At 38.7% G+C, this 15,105-nt stretch overlaps 1 protein-coding gene across 1 annotated transcript in view; it reads left to right on the top strand.

Moving 5' to 3' along the window:
• The window catches only part of ptprq (protein tyrosine phosphatase, receptor type Q), a 43,735-nt gene that overhangs the window by 16,240 nt on the left and 12,390 nt on the right, over nucleotides 1–15,105 (top strand). Inside the window, exons 20-35 of the mRNA XM_023351552.1 lie at nucleotides 727–1,008; nucleotides 1,430–1,550; nucleotides 1,657–1,811; nucleotides 1,921–2,066; nucleotides 2,803–2,974; nucleotides 4,213–4,533; nucleotides 5,383–5,658; nucleotides 5,768–5,919; nucleotides 6,208–6,349; nucleotides 9,528–9,803; nucleotides 9,889–10,257; nucleotides 12,471–12,580; nucleotides 12,777–12,963; nucleotides 13,041–13,279; nucleotides 14,514–14,583; nucleotides 14,865–15,023. Coding sequence (XP_023207320.1) covers nucleotides 727–1,008; nucleotides 1,430–1,550; nucleotides 1,657–1,811; nucleotides 1,921–2,066; nucleotides 2,803–2,974; nucleotides 4,213–4,533; nucleotides 5,383–5,658; nucleotides 5,768–5,919; nucleotides 6,208–6,349; nucleotides 9,528–9,803; nucleotides 9,889–10,257; nucleotides 12,471–12,580; nucleotides 12,777–12,963; nucleotides 13,041–13,279; nucleotides 14,514–14,583; nucleotides 14,865–15,023 — 3,177 coding nt within the window. The remainder of the gene's footprint in view (nucleotides 1–726; nucleotides 1,009–1,429; nucleotides 1,551–1,656; nucleotides 1,812–1,920; nucleotides 2,067–2,802; nucleotides 2,975–4,212; nucleotides 4,534–5,382; nucleotides 5,659–5,767; nucleotides 5,920–6,207; nucleotides 6,350–9,527; nucleotides 9,804–9,888; nucleotides 10,258–12,470; nucleotides 12,581–12,776; nucleotides 12,964–13,040; nucleotides 13,280–14,513; nucleotides 14,584–14,864; nucleotides 15,024–15,105) is intronic.

The raw sequence follows: 15,105 nt of genomic DNA on the forward strand, positions 1-15,105 counted from the left end.
TAGTGGAAAAAGCAGAAAATGTATGTATGTTGATTTTTCTTTGCAAAGTTCCTCAGGGTCAGTCCAATTGGATAAACATCTATGCAAATTTATGTGATGTCTTGCACTAGATTTTAAATCTTGACTTTTACTGGGCCACTCTAATGGGTGCACATGAGTGCTCAAAGTCTGGCCTGTGGGCCATTTGCAGCCCAAGAAAGAGTTTTTGTGTGGCCTGTAATTGCAACTTTAAAATGCTACAAATCTGAACTGGCATCACGGGCCAGTTCAGAAAGCCTGTCGGGGCAAGAGTTTCATTGATAAATACATCTTAAAATACATCTTAAAATGGAAAATGTTTGTCTTTTATTAAACTCGTTTTGGTTGTCATTTTAATTTCCTAGTACCCAAATAATAAGTTATTATTTCTGGAAATCAAATTCTTCTGTCACCATAATTACTTTCAGCTCAGTGACTTTGATCCATGTGGCAAAGAAAATGGTTCTGTGGCTTTGCCTATGCTCGATCCACCTTGAACTGTTTCACTATTCCAAGAAAAAGAAAATATAAACTATGCTCTCTACTGACACATGCAATCCCAATAAATGACTTTGAGATTTGTGGTTGTAACATGACAAAATGTGGAAAGGTTTAAAATATACAATCCCTGCATGGCAGTTTTCACAAATACACACATGGACGAACAACTAGAAACTATACCAGACCCTGTTTGTATCCCATCTGCAGTTCCAGGCAGTCCTCCATATGGACTTTCCTACGAGTCAATCAGCCCCAGTGAGGTGAATGTGTCATGGTACGCTCCTCTGCAGCCAAATGGCGTTGTTACTCACTACAGCCTGGAGCTCTGGAACTCCACTCATCACCTGAACCTCACCTCACCGGCCAACTCCCTCCACATCACACACCTGAGGAAGTACACTCAGTACCGCATCGTGGTTCAAGCACACACTCGAGCAGGGCCAGGAAACTACAGCAGCGAGCCACTCAACATCACCACACTTGAGGATGGTGAGAGGAATGGGCAAGGGGGCTGAGAAAAGGGGGTGAGGGGGGTTTTGGTTCACTTTCAGGTCCTTGTGAGATGACATCTTCTCTGACTGATTAGTTCAGAGGCCATCTGATCAAATCAGACCTTCTTGCAAGGGTTCTCTCCTCTGTTGCGTCTCTGTGCTTCAACTAACGCTAATGATGTTACATCACAGGTTTCTCAACCTACAAGAGCCCTGAATGTCTCATCCAGACTCATTGTTACAACAATATTAACAAACTAACAGTTTTTGCATTTCAGGAGACCATTCCATTCCTTTCTTGGCATTTTTCTTGGAGCAGTCACAGTTTTCTTGCCAAAACTCTGAGAAGTTGATGCACCTAACTTTTTAGTTTAGTTGTTTATTGTGCATCACTGGAAAGTTTTTCTCCTGCATCTCAGCTCCAGACACCCCCCCTCAGTTCCTCCAAGCCAGGAAGTTGTCTGACTATGAGGTAGAACTGTCATGGGAGCCACCACATAATGCCAACTCAGAAATATTCTACTACATTGTCAGAGTTTGGTGAGTCTGGAAATCACAATTACTCATTTTATTTAAAAGTGAGAAATTGGTAAGAAAGAGCTTGACAGTGTGGCATGAGTTGTTGTTTTTTTCCCCCCTTTGTTAGGAATGAAACTGCTGAGACGTGGCAGAATGTGACAGAGACATCTGTGGTTATTAATGTGGACTCAGAAAGTCGCTACAATGCCTCTGTCTCCAGCTGGACCAGACTGGGAGACGGAGGAGTGCTGATCTCTATCAGCTTCTCCACCACAGAAGCAGGTACTGCAGACTGTGACAGCTGGCTTTATTTGCTGCCTCACATACAAAATGAACTTTTCTTTGTGCATTTCTGTGTAATGTTGTGTCAGTCTCCTGTCTCGTCTTTCAGAACCATTTGACCCGCCACAGAATGTGACCGTTGTAAATGTGACCACTTCCTCTGTCACCTTGATGTGGCAACCACCAACTGAACCAAATGGAATCATTGTGCACTACACTATTTACTACACCGATAACAGCACTGTGATAGAAAAGGTAAATCACAAGTTTTAAGGCTTTTGGTAGGTCATCTTAAATTTACAGTTCTCCCTGCTCAGCACTTGGCTGCTGTACGATTGTGATGAATTGCTTTTCTTGTATTTTCCCAAATATCTTCTTTTTCTTTTCTTAGCATTTTGACTTTGTAGAAAAAGCTGCAAGAGGCCATAGAAATACCTGCCTTGCATTAAGTAGTTTTATACTTGTTCTCTAATAGACCCACACAAAGTAGTCCACAATTGTGGAAGTGAACGAATGGTGGTGTTTCATTTTCAAGTATAATGCTGAAATACCGTTGTGCCATATGGTTTCTACTTTTAAAGAAGAGATAGAACAGCATTTTCCCTGATCTGTCTGATGTGTTTTTCTGAGTTTAGGATGCTCCTCAGTGATCTTGAACAAATCTCTGTGTCTTTCATAGAACAGCCAGAATTATACTGAGTTTAAATTACACATGTTGACTCTTATTTACAGTAGCAGTGATGGACATTTGTCATTACCTTCACTGTATACATTTTATACCAAAACACTGTTCTAATTTCTTCTTTTCAGCTTGTTCAGTGGCTCCAGAAAGAAATCCATCTCATTTTAGGAGGGATGAGAAATTCACCTGCGTCTTGTGTCGATCAATACCTTTCTTGTTTATTTCTCACACATCTCTGTACACAGAATACTTTGTGCAAATGTAGAAATGCCTGACTCAGTTTGTGGAAATAACTATTTTTTCCCACAGAGAATTGGAGTGTCAGACTTACCACCCCGTTACTTCCCTGACTCGCCCTTCATCTACACCCTGACTCGACTGATCGGAGGCAGCAACTACACCCTATGGATGACTTCGAGCACTGTACAGGGCGACGGAGGGGTCGAGTCGGAACCTATAGAACTGCTCTTACCAGAAGATGGTCAGTCAGAAACACAAATATACCACAGTCTGCATATATCTCCATAGAATTATAAAAAAAATTATCAAAATACCTATTTTATATTCCATTTAAGGCTAGAAAATATGAGTAATAATTCACAACATTTCTGGAAGGCAAGTCTGCACTCTTTTTTTCACATCTCCTCTTACCTTGAAATAAAATTACATAAAAACTCTGCAATAAAGAGACTTCCAGGCAGGCAGTAACTGGAGATAACTGTTAGTAGGTTGGACTGTTTGGCTGTGACAGAATGGCATTTTATGCATGACAAAAAAAATGTGAGGGATTAAAAATAAAAATAAGGAAAATACTAACTTTGGAAGAAACAGAGAACTGATAAGCTTTTTGAACATTTATCTGGTTTTGTGCTGCCAAAATTGTGTTTCCCTGGTGAATGAAATTGGCTATATTTCTATTCAACATTTAATTGTGCTTCTTTTTTTTGCCTTTGTGTAGTAAAAATAAAATTATTCTCTAAGTTTTTATGTGATTTTGGGAAAAATGGTGCAGACTGCCACCAGACTTTGTAGAAAACAGATTCTGCTGCCATTTTGTAATGTTGACATTTTGTTTTTGAAATAGTCTCTGTCTCCGTATGTTCGTACTGACCCTGTATCTCTGCCTGTGCTCCAGTTGCTCCACTATCAGCCAAACATCGGACCTCCAGGGCAACTTGTCCCTCCTGCACAGCCAAGCCCAGCAGGGGCTCACTCACCGGGTCATAGACTCCTTATAACCATTTTTTAATGATTATATAGAGCTTTGATTTCCACTTGATTTCCCCTTTGTTTACCTTTTTTCTGCTCTGTGTATGATAAATGTTTCCAAAGGAGCTGAGAAGAACAGGATGAGTATTTCTTTTTATCTTTCCTTCTTACTTCACTAAATTTTCAGTGTGCAACTTTTATTTCAGTCCCCCATGTGCATGTCACATTGCGCTGCTGATATTATACAGTAGCTGTTTTCTGTTCAACTCTGCTGTATTTCTATAAATGCAAATTTCAACTGTTCTGATAAATGTAAATGAAATTATGACTACTAACTTGAAAGAATACTTTACATGAGATCCTAACTGGTTTGCTGTTTATTTCCAATGAAATGCTGTTCTGTGTTTTAATGATGGAGACCTTCATGATAATAAATTCTTCTTAATTTTGTTTGGTGTTTTAAGCAGCGTTTGGTAAAGGTAACACTGTTTTACCTGTTTTCTTTTGCAGTGCCAAGTGACCCAGTCTCAAACCTGACAGCTCAGATCTTCAGCTCCACGATCATCATTGTGAGCTGGGATCCTCCCATGGAGCCGAACGGCCGACCCTACTATATCCTCACCTTACAGGAGGCTGGCATATTCCCAAACATGAGCAGCCCAGGGACGGTGGCTGTGAACAAGACCATCAAGCAAACCACTACCGACAATGTTTTCCTATTTACCAGACTGAGGAAGTATTTTCCATATGTACTGACTGTTACTCCAGCAACGGGAGCTGGTCCTGCCTACAATCAAACCAGCACCATGTACCTGAGAACAGATGATGACAGTGAGTATATTTATTTTTATTATTTCAACATCCAGGTTCACTATACTGCATTCTCATTTCTGGAACTCATTATGGTCTGTCAAGCTGGTATAGCGGAAACCAGTACTACACATAAACTGAATAAAAAGAACTTTTTCTGACGTGAAATTCGACTTCTCTTGCTTTAGGTTAGTTAGAGTGATCAAAATTAATTACATTTGCTTAATGCCAAAAAACTAGTGAGAACATTTTTGAGAGATTGCTTTGTAACGCTCTCCCAAAAGTACTTTGACCACTTAAACATTTTCACATTTTGTCACATTACAAATACTAAATTCGGTGTATTCTACTTTGATTTAGACTAATAAAAAGTTCATAAAAATGTGCATAGAAATAAGCATACAAAAGGTTTTGCATTTGCATTCAACCCTTTTACTGTGACCATAAGTAAAATCCAGTGCAACCCATTGGAGGTTGGTCTTCTAAGTAGTAAATAGTATAGATGTGTGCAATTCAAACTCAGTATGTAAAAAAAAACAGGGGACATGGTAGCCAAGTTTTAGATAATTTTAAAGCTGGCACCTTCTATTCAAATAATATGTGGAGAAAAATGAACTCTGCCTAGAGCACATGGAGATACTTGATGGATGATGTTGGGTTGCTCTTCATCAGCAGGGACAGGGAAGATGGTCAGGATGGATGGGAGGATGGATGAAGCTGCACAGTTCACTATAGTTCTCATAATTTTGAATAATAATAATAAAATACAGTATAATTTGTGGTTCTAATAACAAAAGGTGACATAGCAACACTATGCTATACACTGACATGCAGACAGCAGCACTGATGATTGCATGTTTCTCTCTTTAGTTCCCAGTTCTCCTCCATTGTTGTTGTCAACTAGAAACCTTTCTTCCTCCTCCATCGAAGTGGTGTGGCAACGCCCTCTGGAGGCTAATGGAGAAATAACAGAGTATACCCTCACTCTGTCTGGACCTGGGGGCACAAACACAACGCAGGTCCCCAACACATCTGTCATCCTTACTAAACTAGCATCATTTACGGCTTACAACCTCACCATCATAGCCTCAACGCGTAAAGGCGCAGGGCCCAGCCTGCTTGTGCAGCTTCACACTGATGAAGCCGGTCAGTTAGAAAGTAGATCCCAAAGATTTCTATGAGCCTGAAGTCAAGGTAATCATTTTCTATTTTGATTTTTTTTTCTGTGCTGTGTCTTCCTAACTTTTCCCTCCAGGTCCTTCCTCCCCTCCCCGTAACCTGACTATATACAACCACACAGCCGTTTCCGTGTGGTTGACCTGGGAGCCTCCTCTGGAGCCTAATGGAGTGGTGATAAAGTACGGATTCCGGATCCAAGACCTCATCACACAAACCGTCACACATCGGGTACTGTTAATTTCACACACTGAAAGCTCCTTCACAATAACAACAGTACACACACAACCCAACACACACACGCCCACACACCCCCACACTCCACAAAACCACTCAGGAAGAATGCGCACGTACGTGGGGTAATTTCACACTTCACGTATTGCTTTGCGGTAATATTATCCTTAAACGCACGCGTGCATTTCTGTGCTGATGCACTGATCTTATCCACTCCATCGGTGAATCTGGATATCTTAATCTTGTATGTGTGTTTTATTTGGTTGTGTGTTGGAACAAATGCAGAATTCCTCTGGTTCGTCGACCACAGAGCATCTGTCAGGCTTCAGGCCTCACAGCTCCTATGAGATCAGTGTGTACAGTTACACCAGAGTGGGCCATGGGAATCAATTCAGCAGCCCTGTGACCTTCACAACCAATGAGTCAGGTAAAACACACAATGGGTAAAGTCACACAGATCCACGTTCTTTTCTTTTTAGTGTTAAAGTTAAAGGATTAAAGATAGATATTTAATTCATTTTTGCTTTAAAAAATGACATTTTGAGGCAAATAGGATTTTAGCAATAAAAACTATTTTATTTCCGTTTGTTTACAAGACATCTTATTTTACCTGTAACTTTAAGGGGGGAGAATGGGACGATCCTTATCTATTGTCACTTTCTTTGAAGTGCACCTGCAGGTTGTGCAGAAAAGATGCAATATGGTAATCTCAAACTGAAAAAAATTGAAGAGAGACTGTTTTTTTTCCTCATAAAAGATCTAAGTAACAATTTTTGTAAACTGGTTTCAACTAAAGCATTTATAATTAATGTTTTAATTAGTGTTTTAATGTTTAATGTTTTAATTAATGTTTTATTCCAAAGTGTTGGAAAAAAAACTGTAATTTGTAAAAAATCTTCCTGTTTCCTTACTCTATAAAACATAGATGTCTGTTTCTTGTGGCCCCTCTTCAAAATGGAAAAGCTCCAAGAACCTAAGTGAGGCAAACTTGATCATAAATCTGTGAAAATTGAAGCTTGCCTAAACTTGTCTATACATAAATATAAAATCAGTAACTTCAGAAACTTAAAATAACTCAAACAGTGTCAAGCAAGGCTGGATGAGAACCTATTTTTGTCTTTGCAACATTCACAGTGAGGAGGATGGCAAAATAAATAAAAAAAAATCTTCAAAGCTCACTGTTTGAGAACTGCAAAGTGTTGCAGTAGAAATCTGCTTCTGCAATTAATGATGAACAGCTTCTCTAATTCTAATGCCAGAAGAAAGTGGAGTGCTTCCTCCAGGTCAGGGTCTGCTTTAAGTGGAGGAGTTTAAATATCTGCCTTGTTCCTTGATGTTAAGGTACAGCAGGAGATGGTTAGACAGATTGGAACCTTATCTGCAGTAATGGGAGCACAGCTGTGATCTGTTGAGGTGAAGAAAAAAACTGCTGAAAAAGAACAAAGCTTTTGATTTATCTGTCTTTCTGCATTCTACTCTTCAAAAAAGTGAATGCTTGGATGGATAGACAAAGCATTTAAACTTTATTTTTTGAAGTTGATTTACATTGCTTAGATTTTCTAATTAGTCAAATACAACTTTATGTTTCGCTTTAGTTTAAATATGCTATGAGAGAAAGGCCATGTCTCTTACTCACTCTTCTAAATGAAAAAGACAAGAGAGCAGGGAATTTAAGTAAGTAATGAGCGTTGATTTCCATTAGTCACAAAATGGCAACAAGAAAACGACTAACCTAAACTTTTTTATTCTACCGTCAGAATAGAAATGCAACGTTCAAAAGAACTGTAACTGTGGGAAATAAGGCAGAAGCTGAGTTTACTTTGTGATCATGCACAAAGAGGAAGATTGCTCGTAGAATAAAAAGGAAAAAAAATAGAGCTTTAACGTTGGTGTAGCTGTAGAAAAATTCTACTGCAATAAAATATGTATTCATCAAAACTTTTAAAACTCCTTTCTGTCGGTCCAAATAGATGTGAAGTGTTGTATGTGAATTTTGTGTCTATGTGACTGATAAGAAATACGTCTAAAGAGTCAGCAAAAAAAAGGAAGAAAGAACTTACTTCCTGCAGTTATCTTTTCAATAGGTATGAGTCAGCTCTACAATTCATGCAATGCCATGGAGGCACATAAAGTTGGAGACGCGATAAAGTGTTTGCTCAAAGTGTTTGCTCAAAGTGTTTGCTCAAAGTGCAAAGAAACATTTGAGGTCTGAGTCCACTAAAAATTTGCACTTCTGTGGCTTGGACTCTCAGTAGCTGGTATTTGAAACGCTCTGATCCTCTCCACTTTTTCAATCTGAGAGTAATCTGACACCTTCCACTATATGAAAATTTGTTTTATTAAAAGAAGGCTGGTCAAAAAGTGTAATATTGGCTCTTTAGATGAAGAGATAAAAGTGGTATTCAAAAACAGCTAAAAGTATCTGGCATTCATTGTAACTGGAAAAAGTTTAATTGTTAATAAGAAGTGGCAACAAGTTTCTGTTTTTTAGGACAATGTGTGAGACTGAAAAAAAATCCTTGACAATTATGGAACTATTTTTCTCATAAAAATGTAATTATTCTCAGCAAAAACAAAAAAAAAAAACCTGAGTCTTTTTCACAGTGACATTTATTAATTTTGTGTATGCAGAGCTGATGGGTAGTGGGGGCTGATGATGACAGCCTATCCCAGCTGTCACTGTGAGCAGTGAACACCCAGGGAAGATTACAAATCCATCACAGGGCCAAATGTAGATACACACAATATAAACATGGTTTCTTGCTGTACAGTAATCAGGAGTTGCATATTTTGTGCTTTATAAATGATTCATAACATTCAACCTTTAATAACAATTCATTTAACAGATTTAGAGATAAGGATATTTAGAAATTAAGAGCAAGAGTAGGTTATAAGACATATATCCCAAGCTTTGAACACCTCAAAGAGTACTGTTCAATCAATCATCTAAGAATTCAAAGATTATTGTATGCAGTAACTGTTAACCTACTAAGATGTAAAGGTCCACCTAAACTTACTGGTCGGAGAGGAAGCCATAGGTCAAAGAAGAGTCTTGAAGTTTTTAGCTGCAATATGGCAAGATGTGGAAATGTTCTGGGCCTTTGAAAGTTTTTGAAGGAAGACACTGCAAAGAAGGATGTTTGTGGAGCTAGAGATAAAAATTAGAAAAATTTTGAGAAAACCAGACTACATAACCCAGAATCCATCATTGTTGTGAAATTGTAGAAAAAAACATGAATTACATGAAAATACTCAAGGATATTAAAAGCTAATAATTTTGGCCCTTCAACAAAATTAACCAAAAAAAAAAACCATATATATATATATATATATATATATATATATATATATATATATATATATATATATATATATATATATATATATACAGAAGAAGTTGCAATCAATTAAAAAATTATATGTTTAAAATAATTAATGACTAGGTTAGTTTATAATAATTATTTAATAGTAAAGCAAATCTGCAAGTAGACAATTACCCTTTCAAAATTTAACACTGATGCAGAAATATGGTTGAACTAAATATAGCTACTAAAATGTGTTGAAATTAAATTTGGCTTCTTCCTCTCTTCTGCACCTGTCTGTAGTCTCAGATGCTGTAGGGAATCTATCCTGCTCAGGATTGAGCTGGGATTCTGTTGAGCTGTCCTGGGAAGTTCCAGCCAATCCAAATGGACAGATCCTGTTTTACGAGATCACAGCAGAGGTCGACATGCAAACCTTTAACCACCAGGCCTATGCACCACAGTACAAGGTGGCTGGACTGTCACCAGACCAAGAGTATGCATTCACTGTAGCTGCGGTAAACTCTGCAGGACCAGGAAACAGCCTGAACTGCACAGCATTCACCCTTTCTGAATCAGGTTAGCCATGTTAAGCATTTTGTTCTTCATAAAAATAGCATGTTTGTTTTGTATTTGAAACTAACTCCTCTTTGTCTCCTGACAGTTCCAACTGCTCCTCGCTTCCTGTCCATCTCTGAGGTCACAGCAACCAATGTGACACTTCAGTGGACAGCGCCGGTCTCCGTTCCTGGCCTGCTGAAAGAGTATCATGTTGTGGCACAGCTGATTTCAGCAGTTTGCGAACCAAACACACAAGCTGTTGTCCTGCCAACGCCAGAGGACAGCATGGCCTTGCACTGCGTGGAGGACAATTTTAATGTGTCAGTGAATGCCTCAGATGGTGCCGAAGAAGCCAGTGTCATCCTCCAGTCCCTGGCTAAATACAGATACTATCGCTTCAAAGTGGCCGCTGTGACCAACGCTGGACCTGGAGAATATGCAGAGTGGATTTATGCATACACCCTGGCTGGAAGTAGGAACACAACTTATTGATGTGACCTTTATGTGTTGTCTAATTAGACTTGGCAGCTACAAGGCGTCACGTAATATTTGACTAATCCATTTTGGATTTGCACACATAAAGATTAATTAGATTATAGAGAATGTGCAACTTTCTATATAAAAATGTGAAGAAAAACAAATTCAATCAGTAGGATTTTTCTCCCTTCATAAGGTCACACCTGAAAGTCTTAAAGTGGTGTAGCATAATGCTTTCCAACAGGTTATTAAAAATAATCCTGCAAGGACGCATCTTCATATTGCTCTTAAGCTGCCCTCATTCACCAGGTTTAATATTAAAGCTATTATTACATCAATCTGTGTATCTAATTTTAAATCTCCATAGTGATATTGTACCGCTGAGCTGAGCTGAACTTGTATCTTTATCAACATAATTGTGCAGGAAAAGCGTGCGTGGTTTTCAAAACTTATCACAAATAAAAGTTTGAAGCATGTGTTGTTCATTCGTATTTAATCTCAATCAAATTAGATGGAATCTTACCACAAACTCTCAATTGGTTTTAAGTCTGGAGACTGGAAAGAGCAGGAATGACATGCACATTTTAAAAGAAAAATAAATAAAAACCCAGGTCAGGGCACCAGACCACCAAATGTCAATAACTGAGAGCAATAAAGTGGGTCTTTGCTGCAAGCCAGTGTCCTGCAGATTCTTTGTAGCCCCTCTGCCCTTACTTGGAGTGATAAAACAGTTTCTGTTTTTAGACATCCATTGTGTCTCTAATTCCAGGTCAAATACCTGTTTGCATAGAATTGCCAGATCTAGAAGGATAAAGAACTCAAAGTCACAGATTAGTAAATATTACCAAAATATCCCTGCGCATTTCCCTATAGCTTAAAATGACAGGTTTTTCACTCTTAAATCATTAATACATACTTACATGTTAGGTTTTTATTTAAAAACAAAAACATCATAAATCCTAAACCTAAAGAGACACTTTCTCCAGTGTTTCCCCAGTATTTCAATCTGTCCAATTTTTGTTTAAGTCTAACTGGTTTCTTTTTTCCTCCTGAAGAAAATGAAATGACATCAGACTAATATATTGCTTTTCAGCCCTCAAAGGGTTCTCGAAGGCTATTTGAGAAAACAAACATTCTCCCAGTATGATACTCCCACTTTAATATTTCACTATCGGTAATGTTTTTTCGACGAGATGTGCATTGTTTGTTTGTTAGTTTTTTCTTAAAATGTACATGCAGGCAAAAAGTGCCATTTTGGTCTGATTTAACCAGAGCGCCTTCTTCCACATTTTTGCTGTGTGTGGAAAATGCAAACAGGACTTCCTTATTGCTTTATTTTTGCAATGATTTTCTTTATGCTGCTCTTCCAAAAAAGGCAATATTTGAGGAGTGCCTGAATAATAGTTGTCCTGTCAATAGATTTTCTGCTCTTCTGAGTTTTGGATCTCTGCAGCTCTGATTAATGCTCTCCTTACCTGGTCTACCAGTTTTGATGAACGGCAGTTTTGATGGATTTGCAGTTTCACTATTTTCATTTTCAGATGATGGATTGAACAATACTCTGTCAGACGTTCAAAGCTTTGGATGCTGCTCTACACCTAAAACAGCCCTTCTCAGAACAGCTAGACTGATTAACTTAAACATATGTGGTCTTTATTTAGTATTTGCATGATTTCTGAAGGCTGTTGAAGGCCCTGAATTTTACTTAGGGGTATCATAGAAAAGCCATCTGATAAGAAATGCATCCCACCATTTTTCTTTTTTTTTTAAATGCCAAAACATTGTTAAAACTATGTGCTCTTTTCCTTCCTCTTTACTGTTATGTACTTCTTTAGTTTGGTCTATCATTTAAAATCCCAGAAGTTTTGTGGTAATTACATTAGAGAGTTATCAATACTTATCCAAGGCTTGCAGTGGTTAGAATACCATGATTTAGTTGTCTTATTTTGGCAAACACATTCCGTGTCACAGCCTGTATTACCATAATGACTTTACTGCCTAATATATACTTTCAGAATGAAATAACGTACCTCCCCTAAAGGCACTAAGGCAAGCAAAAAAAGTCTGCAGTTTGCTTACTCGGAATCCAATAAATGACCTCAATTTCTTTGATTTTGTTTTGTCCTGTGTGATTAATGTGTCTCCAGACTTATATGGAGCCACTGCATTTCAGATAATCACATATTTTTACTTATTTCTTCTCCTTAGATCCTGATGCTCCTCCACGTGACCTTAAAGTGACCCCAACCTCCACCAGCCTTCAGATTACGTGGGAGGTTCCGGCTGTTCTCTCGGGACCAACTTCATATCTTGTGCAGGTCATCTTTCTGAGCCATAACCTCTGTAAAATCAAAACATGTACCTAGTTAATAATAAATTATGTTGCTTGGAAAGACAATTATTGACTTTCCTTGGTCAGAGTTTTAAAGCATGAAATGAAGCACCAATTATTGCATTGTGCATCAAATGACAATTAATTTCTAATAATTATCATGAACTTTGTTGTTACCTCAGGTGGATGGTCCTGGTGTGAACATCTCAATAGTTCGGGTCCCAGGAGAGTTGACAACAGTCTTTGTGACAAACTTAACAGCTTTCAACCTTTATGCCGTGACTGTCACTGCCTTCACTGGTTCAGTAGAGGATGCCAGCAGCGATGGCAAAGCCGTTGGGCCTATTGTCTTCCAGACCCTGGAAGAGGGTACAGGAGTAAAGCCCTATCATTATTTTTTGCCTTATTTCTCTGCTTTTGCATCATGCCTTATTTTTTTTGTACAGAGCCAAAAGACCCTCCCAAAAATGTGACAGTCTCTGCTGTCCCAGAGAGAGTGAACCTGGTCAGGGTGAGCTTCAGTCCCCCCGAAAAGCCTAATGGAAACATCACTGCCTATTACGTCCTTGTGTATGAGAAGGACCAGTTGGTGAAAAACATGAGTCTTGATTACATCCATGGAGAACCAAACATGCTGTTTGCTTTCGTGGAAGGCCTTAAAGGAGGACACACCTACAGTATACAGGTGAGAAAAAATTCATTTCATTCACCAGGGAGACTGGAGGAGATTTGTTGTTTTTTGGAGTAATTTTGTTACTTTTATATTGCTTGAATCTATTAACACACTTCATACATGTTTTTCTTAAATGTCTTCATAGTGTGATTGATTATAATTTTTCACAAGACTGATGTTTTGGTCCCCTATGTGCTCTGAGTGATACATGTCCTGTACCAACATAGGCAGAAAAAGTCACTCAGTGAGGAGGAAACCATTACTCCAGAACAAACAAGTCAGACTGTAGTTGGCAAATGAATACTGGAACAAAGGCCTTCATTTTTAGAGATATTTCCTGTTGTCTGATGAAAATAAAAAGAACTGGCCATAATGGTCATAATGGCCATAATGGCCTGCGAACACCCTGACAGTTGAGGCAGCATTATGCTGTGGGTTTGCTTTTCTGCAGAAGAAACTGGTGCACTCGATAAAACAAGTCCACCAGCAAAAGAACATTATTTGGAAATATTGAGTCATTTAAGGATATCAGCCAGGAAACCTGAACCATTTCACCGAAGTCATACAGTTCAAAGGCAATGTTTCCAAATACTGAGGAAATTAATGTAGCCATCGTTTGAAGACATTAATAAGTAAATCTCTGACGTATTCTCTCTCCCATTAATATGTCAATTCTAACTGACCTAAAACAAGATAAGTTTGTTCTGATTTTACTTTAGACAATGAGAAAAAAAGGTGTATGCGTCTTCTTTGTCCAGTGTGGGTACACTTCGGGTCTCAATTGTATTTTGTGCAGTATCCTTTGTGAATCAAGTCCACAACTGAAGCAAATGGCAAGTTCAAAAGATAAATAGAAGCGGTTGGATTTCCTCATGAATTCCCACCTGAGTGTCTTGTGTTGGGTATGGGATTAAAAGCTGTTCAACCAGTCGCAGTGCTGTTTTCTGATGTATGGAGACATGTTGGTTTTTATCTGACAGCAGGGAGACAATGATCAAAAGGTTTTTATTGTCCTTAACACAGAAGAACTCTTTCATTCTTCTTCCAGACCATGGTGTGTTTCCAACAGTGAATGTGCATGTCATGGGTCTGGACACTCACGCTTTCAGCAAAACCCAAAAATCATGTTTTCCACTTCCTTAAACCTTTTGTGGGCTTAACTTAGAAATGGTTTGACACCTTTCTGTGCTTATCCTCTCTCTGCTGTCTTCCCTGATTTCATGTACTGTATCTGTTCTGTTTGTAGATTGCAGCAAGAAACGGGGCGGGCAGGAGCCCACTCAGTCCACATGTCCAGATAACTACAGGGATTAAAGGTACAAGACCTGTAGAACAGTGTGCTCAACAGTGTTTCTATTCTTTTTGTTGCAGTTATTTAGCAAAATTATCTGGCAGAGTTGTGGCTTTACAGCAGGTTTTCTAGAGAAGGCACATTATGACACCATTAATGTGACATTAGCTCTGTAATGAAGGCAATTTCCATGTTCTGTATTTCATCCTTTGCTGTAACAGGTAAAACCTCACACACGCAATGTTTTCCCCACATAACTGTGTGCGTGTGTGTGGGGGGGTGGGGGTGCGTGTGTGTGTGTTTTAGCCCCATCCAAGCCAACCCAAAGACCCCAAGCAGTGCTGGGCCAAGGAGGGGTTGCCATGGTAACCCACAGGAGCATAACCATCCACATGCCTGCCTGTTTCTATAGTGACGACAATGGACCAATCGCAAAAATCCAGGTCATCGTGGCCGAGTCAGGGGGTATGACAGTAAACACTTTTTAGTTAAATACACTTGAATTTCTCCTTTTCTTATTGTAAGAGTGCACCACCTTGCCCACAAA

The sequence above is a fragment of the Xiphophorus maculatus genome, chromosome 2, assembly GCF_002775205.1.
Source record: "Xiphophorus maculatus strain JP 163 A chromosome 2, X_maculatus-5.0-male, whole genome shotgun sequence".
In the NCBI taxonomy this organism is placed as follows: domain Eukaryota; kingdom Metazoa; phylum Chordata; class Actinopteri; order Cyprinodontiformes; family Poeciliidae; genus Xiphophorus; species Xiphophorus maculatus.